The following is a 19,412-nucleotide window of genomic DNA, read 5'->3' as shown; positions in this document are numbered from 1 at the left end:
GGTTGGCCTCGATCCCCCTTTCATTCACCATGAATCCCAAAAACTTTTCAAAAGCCATACCGAATGAGCATCTGAGCGAATTCAATTTCATCTAGTACTTTCTCAGAATCTGGAATGCTTCTTCTAGGTCGTTGATGTGGTTGGTGACTCGTCTGGACTTCACCAGCATATCATCAATGTATACCTCCATGGTTTTTTCAATCAAATTTTTGAACATCATGTTGATCAGCCACTAGTACGTTGCTCCTGCATTCCTTAGTCCAAAAGGTATTACCTTGTAGCAGTATAACCCCCGATCCGTCACAAATGATGTATGTTCCTCCTTATCGGGGTTCATAGGGATCTGGTTGTACCCCGAATAGGCATCCATGAAGCTCAGAAGATGAGGGCCAACCGTTGCATCCACGAGCTGGTCAATTCTGGGCAGAGGGAAACTATCTTTTGGGCAAGTCTTGTTCAGATCTGTGAAGTCGACACGGTTTCTCCACTTTCCATTCTTTTTCTTCACTAGGACCGGGTTCGCCACCCAAGTCAGGTAATGGGTTTCCCTGATGAATTTGCTAGCCATGAGTTTGTGTACCTCTTCTTTCAGGGTTGCGTAATGCTCAACCGTCATGGGTCTCCTCTTTTGGCGAACCGACTTATAGTTGGGATCGATATTAAGTCGATGCAGCATTATATTCGAGTTTATTCCCACCATATCTTCGTGGTTCCATGTGAATACATCCAAATTTACTTTAAGAAATTTAGTCAGTTAGACTTTACCTCGAGGAAGGGGCCTTTGTCCACTTGGAAGCGCCTCCCAGCATCGAGGTCGCTGACTACAATATCTTTCAGTTCGTCGGCTGGGCTGGCAGGCCAGTCACGATCCATGTCGCGAAGGTTCAGATCGTGGCTGATTCATCTGCTATTGACAACTCGTGCTTCCCCTCCAGAGACCATATTGACCTTTTTTTCCTTTGAGCCCTATCTTTAATGCTTCCTTATAGCAGCGTCTCGCCGAATACTACTCGCCTCTTACACATCCGGTCTCGTTTGGAGTAGGGAACTTGACTGCCAAGGCTTTGGTTGAGATAACTATGTTTAGGTCGTTCATGACGGGCCTCCCCATGACGACGTTATACGCGGACGGGCTGTCGATGGCAAGGAAATCCGCTATCGTTGTGGCCTAAAGATCTAATTCTCCAACCGTGAGCGGCAATCTGATACACCTCTTTGGAATTACTGCCTCACCGGTGAAACCATACAATGGTTCTGGGGATGCTATTAGCTAGTCCGACCCTAGTCTCATCTGGTCAAAACAACCTCTGTATATGACGTTTACCAAACTGCCCGTATCCACCATGATCCTTTACACCTCCATATTGTCGATCCGAGCTTGGACCACGAGGGCATCATTGTGCGGCTAGAACACATCTCTAGAATCATTTTTGGTGAAAACGATATCTTCTGAAGCCACTCTAGCTTTCTTGGAGGGCCCTTCTTGGCTGCTATTCCCAACGAGCAAAAGGTGACTGGCTTCCCGAACATACCGTTCATGGGATCTATTAAAAGTCCCTGCAATATGATGCCCTCCATGAATAGTAAAAATGGTTCTTACCGTAGGTGTTTGGTTCGGCTCGGGAGCTTGACGAGGACTTGGTTGGGCTGACTGTTTGGACTATTGATCTCTTAGGTGTACCACATAGTTACGCAGGCGACCCCTCCTGATTAACTCTTCAATCGCATCCTTTAGCGCCTAATACTCGGAGGTGATGTGTCCTGTCTCATTGTGATAAGCGCAAAACTTGCTCTTGTTTCTACATTTTTTGGCAATCCTTAAAGGCTTAGGCCTTCCAAAGTCTTCCTTGTTCCGCTCTATGGCAAAGATCATGTCCTGAGAGTCAGACATGACATTATAACTTTCGTACCAACCTTGGCGCGCGGGTCGCTCCACTCGTTGCTCATATCTTGCCTTCTTAGCAGCCTGATCGTTGGTGCTCCGTCTGTGGCCTTCCTTTAGGGTGTCTCCATTACCTCTCTTCTTATTTTGGCTAGTGTCCTCTCCCTTTTTTTTTCTGATCACTTGACTTTTTTACGCCGAAAGCTTCCTCTTATCGGACCTCTTTTGCAGCTCGCTCATAGAACTCGCCTAGGTCTCTTGCGAGGGACTTGTAAATGCTTTCGTAGAGCTTCTCATCCTTTCGAAGCCCGACGGAGATTGCAGTCAAGATACTCTTGTCGGAAACACTTTCACTTTCTACATTATTCACCTCACACCTGAACCTTTCTATATAATCTTTTAAAGATTCACCGAACCGTTGGAACACCGTAGCAAGGTGACATGTCGGGGCGAGCTGCCTTCGAAGAGACCTGTACTAGTCTATAAATTTCTTCTGGCACTCCTCCCAATTGCAAATACTGCGGGGGTGGAGCCTTCTTAACCATGCCCGGGGTATGTCTCCCAATGTCGCATGGAAAACCCGACATTTTACTAATGAATTGGAAGTTTGCAGGTCCATCTGAACATTAAAGGGATCCAAGTAGTCATATGGGTTGCTATCCCCATTATACTGAGAAATACTGGAGACCTTGAATCTACGGGGGAAAGGCTCTAGCTCGATTTCTCTGAAAAATGGAGTCCTATCTTCATGGCCTTCCCTTCGATTATGTGCCCCATGTCTTGTCTCCAGCTGTTGGATCCACAGCAGTAGTTCTCCCATATGGGGTCCTGGTTTGCAGATCGCCCAGTAAGGGGTTGTTTTTCTCGTGCGAGGTCTTTCTCTGAGGGATGGCGGTCCCGCGGAGGAGGTCGTCTCCTATTCTCACGATCAGGGGAGTAGCGGTGGGCAACGTAACTAAGGCTGACACCGACCGAGCTATTCCCTCGGCGTGGATCCCCACGTCGTCGACTTCCTTCATGAACGTCTTCATAGCGATTTCTGCAAGGGCTCGCACTGGCCCTTTGTTTGGCGAGATGCACCTCTGGTTCCCTATCATGGCGTCGCCGTTCTTCCGTCCTTCGAGAGTGTAGGTTAGAGGAGCAGATCGATCCATCTCGCCGCATATCTCTTCTAACCTCTTTTTCGTCTGGAAAAGGCGCACCTGGAGGTCGAGGGGCCCCTACAGGTGGCATGACCCCCGCTTGCACCTGTGCTGTTTGGACTTGCGTTTGGGCCAACGCCTTAACCGCATCAACGAGCTACCTGACAATATTCTCCAGTGCTTCTTAACGCTGCTGCCAGGCCTACATCGCTTCTATCCCAGGGGTAGGAGCCACAGGCAGATAAGAACACCATGCGGGGACTCCAAGGATGGATCCAGCCGGATGAGGCATGGAAACGGATGCCACCGTGCCCTTAATTGTGGAATTTCCGACAACCGGTTAGCAGATTCACATGTTGGTTGGTCATCACTTCGGAACCTCTTGCATTTCTAGTTTTTGGCATTGATATTGACCAGAGCAGGCCTTCATTCTAGCGCCAAAATGTCGACGTTAGGAATTGGTCGACCTTGATTCGTTGGCCTCCACTGATGTAATGAATCCGAGAGGGAGAGAATGGGTTATTTGGTGCGATATGTTGACCCGTCGGCCAGTCCCTAGAATATACTCCGATGCTCAAGTAAGTGAACAAGTAAGTAAAATTGTAAAATATTAGTAGGTTGGCCTGAAAAAGCCTACCATGGCTCTAAAAAGAGCTGACTGATATATAGGAGGGGATGAGATGTCTTCTAGTCTGTGCTATACGTTTGTAAGTGGTGGGACAGAATATTCAGCGCCGACGAAAACGCCCACATAGTAGCAAGGTGTCGACGGGACCCTCATTAATGTGAATGTGATCCATCATTAATGAGGATGGGATCTATAGTGAACACGCGAAAATCCATATGCGACCGTAATGATGTTTGTTGTAAGAGGCCAAGATGGGACTGGCGCGGGCCAACCAAATGGGCTAAAAGGGGGAGGGTCAGATTAGGCCTAAATGGCCCAACTAGGATAGCCCATAGCCCATAAATATTCTCCGACATATGACCCTCTCGTTATGCGAGCTGACCAGCTAGGCCGGTAAACTGCAAGAGTTTGCTAGGAGCTTGCTCGAAGTGCAGTTGGGGGCTCGCTCAAATAGGCCGGCGAGCTAAAGGCATTCCTGGGAGCTCACTTGGCCCTGCAATCCGAGCTCAGGCTTCAGCAATGCATGAGCTCGCTTCGAAAAACTCAGCTCGAGGTCTACTGGATCTTATGCGATTGGGCCGGCCTGCTACTTTGAGCCCAACCCATAAAGAGTAGAATGGGAAATACTTGTAACAGACTTAAATTGCAGCAACTCAAGGCCGGCACCTAAGGGTAAATTAAGTGTTTAAATTTTTTTTCTCTTTTAATGAATATTCTTAATTAATAATTATTTAAGAATATATATTTAATAAATATAATAAATTATATTTGAGATTAATAATTAATGCAAATCACAAAATATAACAAGAATAAATAATAAGAGACACAACACAATTTATAGTTGTTCAATATTTCCACACACCTAATCCACTCTCCCAAGATATAACCACTCTTGGGATTCCACTAAATCAAAATCACCAAGGTTTCCACATTAGTTCACCTTGAAAACTAGATACATACCTAGATTACAATAGATTATAGGCAACCACTACATCAAGGTTTTCTTCCTATCTTACTTGAGAACTAGATTCACTTATATTTTAATGGTTCTAAGAAACCTATACAATTCACAATGATAATTTAAATGTTACAAATAATTTGTTTACACTTAGACAGAAATAAGTAATTAAGAACAAATTATACAAGATAATAATATTTAAATAAATTTATAATCTCAAATTGAGAAGTTCAAATTTGTTGTAAAAGACTTGAAAAACTTTTCTCCTCTTGCCTTGTGCTTCTTCGATAGATGTGTAATAATGTTTCGAGAGCCTCAGATTGTTTAGATACTTTGTTTGAAAATGTTTGAGAGCTGTCGGGTACTTTGGATATGCAATTGAACCACTTGAATACTCAAAAAATGAGTTTTGGGGGATATTTATAAGCATTTTAGCCACTTTTCCAACGATCAAAAATCTAACTGTTATAGTAGGAAAACTTAGTATAAATTAAAATTAATATGTGCACTTAAATACCTGAGATAACTTGTAGATCAGTTGGTAAGAGAAGGCTTGGAACTTACTAGAAGTTTAGGGTTCAAGACATGGGAGGTGGTGCAACTAGTTTGTTATATTCTTTTTTAATTACACATGCTATAAAAATATTATATAAATTAATTTAAAATATTTTTAAAAAATATTTTTAATAGAAAATAATATTTTTGATAATACATATGCTATGAAAAAAATATTTTTTAAATTAATAAAAAATAATTCAATACTATAATTAATATATTTAAAACAAACATTCTTTTTGTTAATCACTAAAAATACTATAATTTTTATATTAAAAATTCACTTTTTGTTAATCATTAAAGCTTAATTAATATGAGTAAATTATCTCAACATTCTCCCCTTTTTTTATTATGACAAAAACATGATTTATGAGATGATTAATTTGATAAAATATTTTTAAACTCTCCCTTAATTTTTTACTATAAGCTCCACATTTCAAAAATACTAATAGCATAAAATTATTTTGGATATAGCTTAATAAATAAAATAATTTTTAGAAATTTTAAGGATCAAACCTGATTGTCAAATTTGATTACATTGATGATACCTAGTTGCCTTGAATGCTCAAACTGATTTCCTATATCTCAGATATACAATTTTCTCACATACAAAATCTCTCAATTATAAAAATTCATTATAGATTTTTCTCTCCCATACAAAAATATTACAAATTAAAATTACAACTTAAACTCATACATACAATCTCATTATTCTCTCTCTTTTTGTCATAATTAAAAAGACATGTGAGTTGAGAGAATAAAGATTTAAACAATATAGTCCATGAGAGACATTTACCAAACATAATCCCCATAAACAATATGATGAATAATGAACAAAGAATACTGAAAATATAGATGCAACGTTAAGTACCAAAAACAGTACATCATACCCATCATGGAATTTCGTGCTAACCATTCCAACCATACATCTAAGATTACACAATATAGAATATATCTACAAAGAAAGCAATCATAGAATAGTCAAAGGGTACAGTAACATTACAGAATTTACAAAACAGTAATCTAAGTCACCCACGTTAATAACTTTGAATTTTGTCGATGCTTAGTGCTGATGATGGTTGTTAAACACGACGGGTCCAAGTTCATCGATATCACTTGGGAATAGCCACTGGGTACTGCTAGTTTTAACTGGGTAATATTGCGAACTAGCCTCTTGAAAATAAGGAAACGACACATTTTCTTCTTGGATAACTGGGTTTTTAAAATTTCAAATAGGGTTTGGATCATCCACGAGGAAAGATGATTCATGGTCATAATATGGGTTTGAATTATTTTCTGGGTGAAACTAATTTTGAATATTGAGAGGGTTTGCATAAGAGTTTGCAAATAATAATTCCTCCAATAAAGCTAGATGAAATTGAAGATTGACGACCTGCTGTTAAAGGACAAAAATGTAGGAGATACAGTCGTAAATAGGATATTAAAAGCTAGCTTGAGCTTCATACAAGAGTGTAGTGGTAGCCCCATAATGATCACTTATCAGAAGTTGGGCCAAGAGTTTGGAGGCATTACTGATACAAAAAATCGTGTGGATAACTGCAAAATCAGTAGGTCATTCTTCATGGCAGTAGTAAGAAGCAAAAACGCACAATTTGGTATATTTTATTCTCAAGACTTTGTAGGCACCGCATCGAGAACCGGGTTCTGATATGATCTTTTAAATTTTTTTTTTTAAACTGGGTAGATTTAGCTAGATCTGGGTACTAGGTAGATCTGGCTGGATGTTGGGAGTGGGTAGATCTTAGTAGATGTAGTTGGATCTGGGTAGATTGGGATAGATGAACAGACGGATAAACGGACGAGCAAACGGGCAGATGGATGGACGGATGAATAGACGAAGTAAGAGAGGCAGGGGATTTCAGGGTTAGTGAGTAGGCCGTGGGCGGAGGCGACAACAGCAATGAAGCAAATGGATGTAGATGTGACAGATGGTTGTGGGCAACAAATTTGAAGATTTGATCTAGGTAGACCTAGCTAAATGTGACATAATGAAGACGAGAGAGATGTCGAAGATTTGAGGGAGATGGGTGCCGAGAGTGAAGAGTGTTTTAAAGTGAGGAAGGAGATTGAGGCAAAAAAAGGTCGAGATACACAAAGGAACAACGGATAACCAAAAAATAATAAAAACAAAAACTCATCGTGGATCTGATCGGCGGGACGACAAAGACACAATCACGATAACACACACTGAAACGAAAAGAAAGAAAAAAAATATATTTACCTGAGCCCAAAAAGGGAGATTGAAGATGGAACGACGCGGGAGGAATATGGGTGATGACAGTGGCGATAACCAGTGAAGACAATGCCGGTAATGAGAGAGGGAACGGAAGAGAAAGAGAGAAAAAAAAAAAACGATATTCGGGTGAGAGAAGGAAGAGAGTGAGAGAGATAACAAAGAGGGGATTCGACCTTATCTGGGTCAACCTTTTTTTATTTTTTATTATTATTATTATTATTATTATTATTATTATTATATTTGTTTAAAGAACAAAAATGAAATTTGCACAAGAAAACATTTGGATATAAACCCTAGCCATTCGAATGCTAATCAACTCATTCGGATGGAAAAAAAGGCATTCGGATATGAAGAATCCTATTTAGATATGCATAGCAAGCATCTGGATATATTAAAACAACATCCGAATATTACTTTAAACTCATCCGGATATGACTCATGCCATCCGGATACTATGAAAAACCATTTGATACAACAAAATTTTCATGTGAGAGGCAAAGGCTAAAAGAATTCTGATTGCTTCTAACCTAGCTACCGTGACATATGATTCTTCAAAATCGATGTATTCCTCTTGGTAGTATCCTTTGGCTACAAGCCTTTCTTTGTTTCTTATTATATTTTTATTTTCATCTAATTTATTCTTAAAAATCCACTTGGTTCCAATTATAGATTTATCCTTGGGTCTAGGAACTAATTCTCATACTTTATTTCTTTTGAATTGATATAATTCTTCTTGTATAGCCTTAATCCAAAACTCATCTTCTAATACTTGATCTATGGAAGTTGGCTCAACTTTAGATATAAAGGCTACATTATTGCAATATTGATGCAAAGATACTATAGTCCTTACACCTTGATTTGATTCCCTAATTATTTGATCTATTAGATGATCTTGCACAAATTTATAATTCTTGAAAAACATATCTAAATCATCCTTGAATGGATCTATTGTTACCTCATATTCATCTTCATTATTTCTCTTTAACTCAAAGATTTATTAAATTTAATATAAATAGATTCTTCCAAAGCGCTTGTCCTAAGTTTATACATTTTATAAGCCTTACTTGTATTTGAATATCCAAGGAAAATTCCTTGGTCACTTTTAGTCTCAAAATTTTCTACATTGTCCTTTGCGTTCAAGATAAAACATTTACATTCAAAGACTCTAAAATAGGATACATTAAACTTTTTGTCATAGTATAATTCAAATGGTGTTTTCTTGATGCCTTGTCTTAAATTAAACCTATTTGAGATATAACAAGCGGTATTCACCGCTTTGACCCAAAAATACATTAGCAAGTTATTCTCCAAAAGCATAGTTCCAATCATCTTTTGAAGAGTCATATTTCTCCTTTCAACAACACCATTTTGTTATGGGGTTCTAGGTATTGAGAATTGGTGAAAAATACCATTTGCTTCATAAAACTCCATAAAATGACTATTCTCAAATTTTCTATCATGATCGTTTCTAATAGCGACAATTTTATCATCTTTTGATTTTTCAACTCTTTTAGCTAGTTTGACAAAATTTTGAAAGCCTTCATCCTTTGATGCTAAGAACATAACCCATGTAAACCTAAAAAAATCATCTACTACAACATATGCATAAAATTTTTCACCTTAACTTCTAGTTTGACTGGGTCCAAATAAGTCCATGTGCAAGAGTTGTAGAGGTTTACTAGTTGATATTTCACTCTTAGATTTAAAGGAAACTCTAGTTTGATTTCCAAACATTACAAGATATTTTTTTCATTGAACTTTATCTTGGGGAGACCTATAACTAAATCTTTATTAGCTATTTTTCTTATTAAGTTCGAATTTACATGACCTAATCTTCTATGCCATTAGAGAATATCCTCATTCTTTACTATTATGCATTATTTCTAGAAGGTAACAGACATTCCTTCTTTGGGAGTGAGATCTATAGATCTTTCTCACTAGTCATGTGCGGTGAGTATCTACTATCCATATGCAATTTGTTTTCTATTGTGGTTCTCATGCACATCTACATATTTGATAAGATCACATTTTATATTTGCATACCCATCTATAAACGGGTCATTTGAATCTTTAAACATTATGATCAAATGATTTAACTATTCTTGATGTATATGGATGAGGAGTAACATTTAAATTTTTGTGATCTAAATCATTCATCATTTGTATTACCCCTTTAGGTATCCACATTTGCACTATATTACTTCTCTTAGGTTGAGACCATCTAGATTGTTTCCATTCACTCTTAGGTACTTTGTACATTGGTTTGGGTTTTGAATTTTTCTTTAAAATTAATGTGACTAAACTTTTTTTTTATGGCTTTTTTTTTTACTAATAATTTATCATTTTAAATTTTTAATATTTTCTTTTCTTTTTCAAGGTTAATTAATTGATCTTTTAATTTATCTTCATTTTCTTTCTTGAATTTTTGTGATTTTCTTTTAAGTTCTTTTATTTTACTCTCTAATTTTTCATTTTCTTCTTTATAATTATTCTTGATTGTTTTTACTTCTTTCTTAATAAATATATATTTTATATATAGTTCTTCGTATACTTTTTGTAATTTTTCTACATCTATGTTATCTTCTTCTTCTTTATCTTCTTCTATAGCCATAAAACATTTCTCTTCATTTACTATTAGATTCGAGATTTTCTTATCTTTCTTGTCCTTCATGTCTTCATTTATTTTACTTAATATTAATTCATAAGTTAGAAATGTTCCTATTAATTCTTCCATTTTTAATTCTTTTAAATTTTTAATTTGAGAAATAATAGTCACTGAAAATAACGATCTGGCTCCCGAAGCCTCCGCGCGCATAAGAGGATCCGTAAGAAGGTTATTATTTGAATGATATCGAACACTAATACAAACTAAAACTCACACCCAACCCTTTTAGAAACCATAATTCTTTTATCATGTAATATTTAATAATCATCCTTACATAATCATTCACAACATGAGCCCACCTAGCTTTCATAAAATACATCTATCTCAACATAAAAAAAATTACTCTAACATAAGCACAATAACACCCAGGACCTAGTCTCAGGAGGACTCTACACTTGTTATCCTGACTCGACAATCTGAACCCAACTCTGTCGTACGCTCATGTGATTTCAGGATACTCTTAACTAAAATGATGGAAAGCAAACGTGATCTATAAGACTCAGCAAGCTCTAGAAAGAAAGGCTGTAGGTTACAGACAAAACTCTTCCCATAACACCCCATGCAATTTATGTCAATACAACGTCATACCATGCCAGGTCCAATACCTATCTTATCCCTAGATGCATAAACATATGGTAAACTCCACATAAACGGTCCTTGGGGCCCACATCAAACACACATTGACATCCAAATCCAACATACAATCCTGTTAACAGCCTATCATAAGCTAATATATCATTCCCCTTACACGTCCCTTCCTGTCACTTACAACATAATCTATTACCGTGGGTCTTACCCCAATGTCTTACTGTTGTTGTGGGTCTCACCCCCAAGGTATTTCTGTGGGCCACTTCCACGACCTACGTTCTATGGTGGACGCCACCCATCACCCATACTCATTACTTAAAACCACACATTCTCACCTTGCAATGCAACAAATAGGAAATGTAATGACTTTTGTAGCATAAACGTGAAGACAAAGCCCCCATGAATCAAACATCGGACTATGTTACGCCCACATAGGAATACACACATGCGATATGCTCTAAATGCACCAACTCACCTAGAGAACCCAAACTGGCTCTTAGACCAACCGGGTCATGCAAATGCTCACACATCCCATCACACACAAAGTATGTCCCACCAGTGAATGCAACTCAATCCACATGCAACACACACATGATGATGTGCACAAAGTCAAGGCGGGAATCAGGAAGTACCAACTCTTCTGGCCCGTCTAGCGCTTATCATAGCGACTGATGACTGGCGCCCATACATCCAGCCATCAACTGCCACGACCCACGGTCGACAGTCAGTAGCTTTGTATCCCATACTCTTAAAACACACATGATCAACATTAAATTCAAATCTTTTAGACTAAACATTACATAACATTTTTCTGTAACTCTTCACGTACACAGCTACATAAATATCATAATACCGTTCTCATTCTCATCTCTTATCATGTTAATGAATCATTCACTTTCCTCATTAAGCCATTTAACATAACCCCATAAATCATACCGACTCTTCTAAGAACCTGGCCCATCAGGTTCGACATCATTCCCAAGGAAAGCGGAGCAGTACGAAGTCCCGTGATGAAGGAAGTGAACGACACCGAAACATCATTTGCTTAACTTATTTAATCACCAATAGATCCATTATTAACAGATAAGTTGTGGAATGGTTGTCACGCGGATTATCATTATTAATGCGTGAAATCGAGTCATGATGAATGAGGGAATATAATACAATAAACCACGGAGACTTTCACGGGAATTAAAGAACATAAGAAGAGTATTAGGAGCTTGTCTGTAATTGATTGATTCTAGCGTTTTCTACGCTCCCGCTGCGAAGTAAAACGTTGTACGCAAAATAATAAGATTACAACTTAAAATAATCAAATCGAATCGTATAAAATACGTAACTTGACCGTGTAAAACTTATAATCTAGACATAAAACGCTTACACTAAGTTTATCCATGTACCTGACTATTTTAATCGCGAAATAACCCCAAAATTCTCTATTTTTTCCCCATTTCTTCCTCTTTCTCGAGCTGCTTGCGTCTCCCCTTCCTTCCCTCATTTCCCTTTTGTTTCACGCATGAATTCGGCCCGAAATGGGCTTTAAATTAGCCAAAAAACATGGCTAAGGCAGCTCCATGTGGCGCAACCAGCAACTGCACACACTGCCATCGCCTTGGGCCGAAACGACGTCGTTTCGCCCACCCCTGGCCGAATAAAATCGACAAAACACCCACCCTCACGCCCGCCCACGTAGGTTTGATCCCGCAATCTCACCTCGCACACACGCACATGCGACCACCCGTGCCAGCTGCTCCTTCAATACATATACGCACACTATTAAATTTAAAAAGACTCGGCCCACTTTCCAAATTCGCACCACAGCCCCCAAACTTCCAGAATTCACACTCCCCTAAACTCCAATTTCCGTTTATTTCACCTGCATCCTAAATTTTCGAAAATCCACTAAATTAATTTATTTTACTATTTTCATAAATACTCTCAAATAAATTAATTAAGTGCCTTAATTTCTCATTTCCTCAAATCAATATGAATTATTATTTTTCCTTAAATCTCAAAATATACAACAATAATCTCAAACACCGGAATTAATAATTATTATTTAACTCTAAATTTAGGAGATGTTACACTAAAGGTTGATCTATTGTTAGAGATTTAAAAATTTTCTTAATTTGATCTTCTTCTGAAATTATTTTTCCTAACATTTTAAGATTGTTTATAATCTTTTGGAATCTACCATTCATATGACTAATATTTTTATTTTGAAATAATTTAAATTCTTCATATTGTGACATTAAAAGATTAATCTTAGTATCCTTTATTTGATTGGTACCTTCCTACACTTCTAATTTTCTCCAAATTTCATAGCAAATAATTTTTTATATTCACTAAGAATAATTGAACAAAAAATTAGTATTTAGCTTTATGATCCATTTGGTATTTTTTCATATCTTCTTCGATCCATTTATCTTCTTTAATTGAAATTGTGACAAAACCATCTCTAACTATTTTTCACAAATAATAATCTATTAAAAATAAATATGACTCCATCTTTATTTTCTAATAAGCAAAATTTGTGCCATCAAAGAATGGTGGTCTAAAGGGTGACAGTCCTTCGGCTATAGCTTGATTGGTGAATACGATCATCTAGATCTCTTCTAAATTTAAGTATAAACTAAAAGTTTAACTATTTTAGAAACTTTCTCTGATACCAATTGTTGGTCCCTTAAGGTATGGCCAATCAATAGGGGAGGTGAAATGAGTGTTTAAAATTTTTCTCCCTTTTAATGAATATTTTTTATTAATAATTATTTAGAAATATATATTTGATAAATATAATAAATTATATTTGAGATTAATAATTAATGTAAGCCACAAAATATAACAAGAATAAATAATATGAGGCACAACACAATTTATAGTGGTTAGATGTTTCCACACACACCTAATCCACTATCCCAATATCTAATTACCCTTGGAATTCCACTAAACCAAAATCATCAAGATTTTCATACTATCTCACCTAGCAAACTAGATACATACCTAGATTATAATAGGTTCTAGGTAACCACTACACCAAGATTTTCTTCCTACCTTACATTAGAAACTATATTCACCTAAATTTTAATAGTTCTAAGAAATATATACAATCTACAATAATAATTTAAATATTACAAATAATTTGTCCACACTTGAACATAAATAAACAATTAAGAACAAATTATACAAAATAATAATATTTAAATAAATAAATAAATTTGTAATTTTAAATTGAGAAGTTCGAATTTGTCGTAAAAGACTTGAAAAACTTTTCTCCTCTTACCTTGTGGCTTTTCGGTGGATGTGCAATAATACTTCGAGAACCTTAAATTGTTTGAATGCTTTGCTTGAGAGTATTTGAGAACTTTCGGGTACTTTGTATATACAAGAAAACACTTGGATACTCAAAAAATGAGTTTGAGAAGTATTTATAAACATTTTAGCTACTTTTCTAATAGTCAAAAATCTGACCATTATAGCAGGAAAACTTAGTATAACTTAATTAATATGTACACTCAAACACTCAATAGGGCTTGTAGATCAACTGGCAAGAGAAGGCTTAAAACTTGCTAGAGGTCTAGGATTCAAGACATGAGAGGTGCAACTAATTTGTTATATTATTTTTGAGTTACATTTGTTATAAAAATATTATATAAATTAATCTAAAATATATTTAAAAAATATTTTTAATAAAAAAATATTTTTAAAAATACATATGATATAAAAAAATATTTAATAAATTAATATTAAAAATATATTTAAAAAATATGCTTAATAGAAAATAATATTTTTAATAATACATATGTATGAAAATATTTTATAAATTAATTTAAAAATATTTTTAACAAAAAAATAATATTTTTGATAATATATATGCTATGAAAAAATATTTTATAAATTAATAAAAAATTATTTAATACTACCATTAATATATTTAAGAAAAATACTCTTTTTGTTAATCACCAAAAATACTATAATTTGTATATTAAAAATTCTCTTTTTGTTAATCATCAAAATTTAATTAATATGAATAAATTGACTCAACAATCAACAATTATTATGGATGAAAGAATCCTCCAAGAAGAGAGAAATGAGGGTCGATCCACATTTGGACCTATGGGGAAAGAAACCCCACAAAAGCAAGAAAGGGGAGCGAATGCAAGATTAAGCCCCCTCTAATCCATCTAATAGGATTAGCCCACTTAACTCGTTGCAATCTCAAATCTTAGTAGAGATTGGCCATAGCAATCACCTAAGGCGGCCACACCCATTAAAAACCACCACAAACAAGTTAGACAACAGGTAATAGGCATTCCACAAGTAGAACCACCATGGCACTAAAAAGTATGAAGACATCAAGAGGGATACCACCACCTAATTCACTGCAATTACCACAAAAGATGTGTTGGATCAATGCCATGACAAGAAAAGGCTTAAAGAAAAGCTAGGAAAGAAGATGATGACATCAACAATAAGGGCTAACAATTGCAGGTGTCATACACTCATACTTGGCAAACCTATAGAAACGAAAAGCTCCAATAGAGGGCGAAGAACCTACATACGCAAGCGAAAAGTACATTAGGCTACCAAGAGACAACAATATCAGAAAAAACTCATAACATTCTCAGAAGAGGATCTTAAAGGAATCTAAATCCTACACGAGGTGCAGTGGTGACAAAGCTATCATTACTAACTTCCAGATGCACAGGATGTTAATTGATACAAGAACCTCTGTCAATGTTATGTTCTTACTAGTATTTGAATAGATAAGCCTAAGTTGGGACCTATTGAAACCAAGTGAACCCCTTGGTCGAATTCAATGAGCAAACAGTTATCCCTAGACCCACTACCCCTCACTCTAGGTAATAAGCCCAACCAAAAAACAATTATAGGGAACCTAGTAATAATAAAAATGCAACATTAAATACCATGTGAGTTATGTTGTCAACCATCTATTTGAAGCTAAAACTTCCAACTCTTAACGTCATTGAAGAGATGAAAAAGGATCAACGTGTCTAAAGATAATACTACTTAGTGGGACTTGAGTAAAAGGATACTCAACAATCTTCAATCATGGAGATTTTAGGTGAATATCGCCAAGCCTCTCTTGCTCTAGTGGAGGATTTCATCCCTATCCAGTTCATTATCAAAGGACAACCCCTTAAAAGGCCATCAAAATAAGTGCCACCCTATGAGTACACATTCGTTACAAACATATCAATCTCCTCTAACCCATGTAGACATATTCACATGGACACCTTTAAACACGCTAAGAATTGAACTCAAGGTCATGATCTACTAGTTATTTACCCATGGATTAAAAGCTTATAGCATAAAAGTGGTAGACATTCTCAGCAGAGAAATATATGGGATCCTACAAGAGCACCTTCGCATCAAGGAAAGATCCAAAGCACAAAAGGCCCTATTGAGAACACCTTCACTTCGAGCAAAGATCGAAAACATAAAAGACCCATGAGCGCCTTCAATATGAATGAAGATGTGAAGCGTAAAAGGCCCCACAAAAGACCTCAACAACAAAAGTATCATAGCTCTCCACTCCCTCCTCTATTTGGATGTGTCATATAATGCCTATTACTGTTTGCTATGACTACATCCACATGATAAGATGAAACTCTACTGTGATGGGGCATATATGAATTATTCTACTCTCTATAATTGAGATTTCTCTGACATGAAGAGTGGGTTACTCTTGATATGGCTAATATGGTTACCCACCATATGATGTCAAATAATTGGTCCCAAAAGGCCTCCCCCTATAAAAGGGGCACACCCCAAGCATAAAGAGCATTTCATCTATCATGTCTACATCTCTCAGTCCACATTCCCCAGATTCTTCATCTACATGCATGCATACAAGAGGAGCATCTAAACCCCCCATTCAGTTATATTTTATTTCTCTTTACAATAACTCTATATTTTATGCACACTGTTCATCCTTCTTCACAATGCTAACTTTAGCATTGAAAGGCCTTTCCAGGGTCAATCATGAACAGTCCTCCATTTGTCTTCCAGGTATTTCGATGGTGGTTGTGACTCCTTGGCGAATTGAAGACACATCACATCATCAAATCTATTTAATGTTTTAATATTTTTATTTTTGTAGTTATCATGTATTTATTTAATAAAAGTATATTCCAGTCAACTAGAGTCCGCCGCTAGTCTAATATTGACCCCTGATCCTCTCCCCTATATAATTCAATGCCTGGTCTGATTTTCTAAACAGTGAGATAAATACAAGTTCTACTTTGAACACGAGCAAGGATGAAAAAAGCACTGAAGGATTCTGGCACTTTCATTTACAAAATCAGAGTTGAATTTACATCTGGGAGAGAGAACATTTGGTAGCATGCAATCCAAAATTCTTGAGGACAACACATACTTAAAGTGACCCAAACATGTATGGTTAACAAAAACAAAGCTAAAGTTTCTTTTTCTTTTTTTTTTTTTTTGTCTCATGTATCCTGTTTACTGATTTATGCAACCACAAAATAAACAATAATGAACTTCGAAAGAAGTACATACCTAACAAGACTGACTGGATCACACTTTATGGGAAATCTTTATGTAATTTAGCAGCCTCTTTAAGGCCTTACCACTGTCAATGGCCTCCCTCGCTCTGTCCAGGGCCAAGGATATATCTAGTGCCCCATCACATCCCAGCAAGTGATCTACCATTCCAGCGTTCAAAACAATTCTATCATAAGCTGGACCTTTCTCACCACTGAGTGCTGCTAAACCCAATTCTATATTCCTCGAAACCTGAAATTGCAAAACAACCATCAGCTGTTAATTTATCGTTAACATTAAGGTCTGATACAAGAGCGAGAAAATTTTCAGAAAGAAAAAGCCAGTTCTAAAGAATGAGCAGCCTGTCTATTTTGTCACTTTAATGGGTATACTTGAAAAGCCCATTTTGCCACAACATTTCACAGAAGCCCGTGTTCTAGACCTTCTACATTTGCATCAGATAAAAAACAGGTTGAGGAATCCTTTGTGCAGTTAGCAACAGAACTAGGGGAAGTAGGCTATGGAGGTTGACATGAGGGAAGATTTCGGGTGGATAAGCTAGGAAAATAAGTGGAGTAGCAGTAAAATGGGAATCTAGAAGCCTTACAGATCTATCAGTTCTTGGAGTATCAGAGGGTTCAAACCCGTAGTCCTTGGCGTTTACCTCAAGACTGAAGCTCTCACGCGACACACCTGTGATATCAAACACCTCAGGTTTTATATTTTTATGCCATAATGCAAGGATCACAATTGTTCAGTAGAATGCCTTCCTGGAAAACACCAGTAACATTTAAAATTTTGGACATCTATAAACACTTAAACAGGTATAAAAAGATGAGATAGAAAGATACACACCGTCCATTTCATAAGCAGGTGCCACATTCAATGAACGGAACCCTGAACAGTAATTCACAGGGATTCCTTTTGATGAACTTGATGATCGCAATCTTGTTGTCATTGAAAGCGCCCCTTCCTCACCCTACACCATAATATATCTTCAGGAAAAGAGAACATACTGCACCGATTCCATAATAGACTCTATTCTCTGGTCAAACTTATTTTTATTTTACTTTACAGTTAGAGAAAAGCATCAACTAAGAGAGTTCTGAAAGAGTTTGAGTACCTTCACCACCAAACCAGAATGGACACCTCTTCTTCTCATGAGCATTAGAAGTGGTTCTTCAAAACCTTTGTGATAAAATCCAGCAACAATAGCTTCCCTTCCCCGTGCCTATTATGAAAAGAAGAAGAACAAGAACATGTATCTCGCTGGCATGTTTTTTGAAGAATAGATGTACAACACAAATGTTCTTCAACTTCTACTGTAACTGGAATCTATAAGAGGAAGAAAGGATTGCCTAGAAAACACATATGTTGTGAGTAATCAAATTTTAAACCAAAGCTGTTTACCCTCACAAATTGCTGAACCTTCTCAGTTGTTGCTAGAGGTGGTCTTTTCTTTATATGTTCCCTCAACTCAGTCAATGAATACCTGATAAACCATACAAGTTACATTACCAGCTTATTTTCATTATGAGCAATCACATTTTGCAATTACATCAGTCATATATCACAGCTAGAAGCCATTATCCACTTTCATTGTCAATATATTTTATGTAGTCATTAATTTTTCCATGTGCTTTTTAGGGTAGGGTGAGGGGGAGAAGAAAGCAAATTTTCCTACTTCCAAATAAAATTGTCATGAAGGGCAACAGTATTACAAGAAAATATCACCATAAAAGGGCTAGAATAACGCATCTGTCTGTCTTTTCACATGATACAGAGTGAAAGCAGCCCAAAATAATATTTTTCTCAAGCATAAGTGAAGATGAATACCTATGTGCATCTTCATACACAAAAGTATTGAATGGAATATATACTGAGAGCTCTAGACAACCAGGGAACTTCACTAATAGAAGCGGAGAAAGAGAACTGTTGCACCAAACAGGTGCTCAAAGGCATCCACTTACTAAAATTGTTCTACTTTCTGTGTTATAAGATCAAGAAATGTTTCTCTGCCTTATAAATATTAAAGTTCAGACTTGCTTGACTGCTTCTTACTTCACATATGAAAAAGATCAATGTTTGGAACATCTCAAAACAATGTTTAAATATATCAGATGGGGGACTCTACTTTCTAAAAGTTAGAAGTCAAACATCAGCTCAAGAAACTGAGTAATATTAAACACATGCTAGCTTCAAGAGATGCTCA

At 36.5% G+C, this 19,412-nt stretch overlaps 1 protein-coding gene across 5 annotated transcripts in view; it reads right to left on the bottom strand.

The window, feature by feature from the left end:
• The window catches only part of LOC127796746 (uncharacterized), a 35,237-nt gene that overhangs the window by 12,103 nt on the left and 3,722 nt on the right, over window positions 1–19,412 (bottom strand). The window contains exons 6-11 of one of the 5 annotated variants that reach the window (XM_052329104.1): window positions 18,611–18,692; window positions 18,324–18,431; window positions 18,056–18,179; window positions 17,808–17,893; window positions 17,216–17,452; window positions 4,714–5,072 (exon numbers count right to left, since the gene is read on the bottom strand). In XM_052329104.1, coding sequence (XP_052185064.1) covers window positions 17,234–17,452; window positions 17,808–17,893; window positions 18,056–18,179; window positions 18,324–18,431; window positions 18,611–18,692 — 619 coding nt within the window. In that variant the 3' untranslated portion in view covers window positions 4,714–5,072; window positions 17,216–17,233. Of the gene's footprint in view, window positions 1–4,713; window positions 5,073–15,082; window positions 15,227–16,955; window positions 17,453–17,807; window positions 17,971–18,055; window positions 18,180–18,323; window positions 18,432–18,610; window positions 18,693–19,412 lie in introns of those variants that run through there. The other 4 variants (XM_052329103.1, XM_052329102.1, XM_052329101.1 and 1 more) reach the window with 4 other exon arrangements.

Source organism: Diospyros lotus, chromosome 3, assembly GCF_014633365.1.
Source record: "Diospyros lotus cultivar Yz01 chromosome 3, ASM1463336v1, whole genome shotgun sequence".
NCBI classification, from domain to species: Eukaryota; Viridiplantae; Streptophyta; class Magnoliopsida; order Ericales; family Ebenaceae; genus Diospyros; species Diospyros lotus.
The sequence above is the reverse complement of the archived record's forward strand: the minus strand, read 5'-3'. Positions and strand labels throughout refer to the sequence as shown.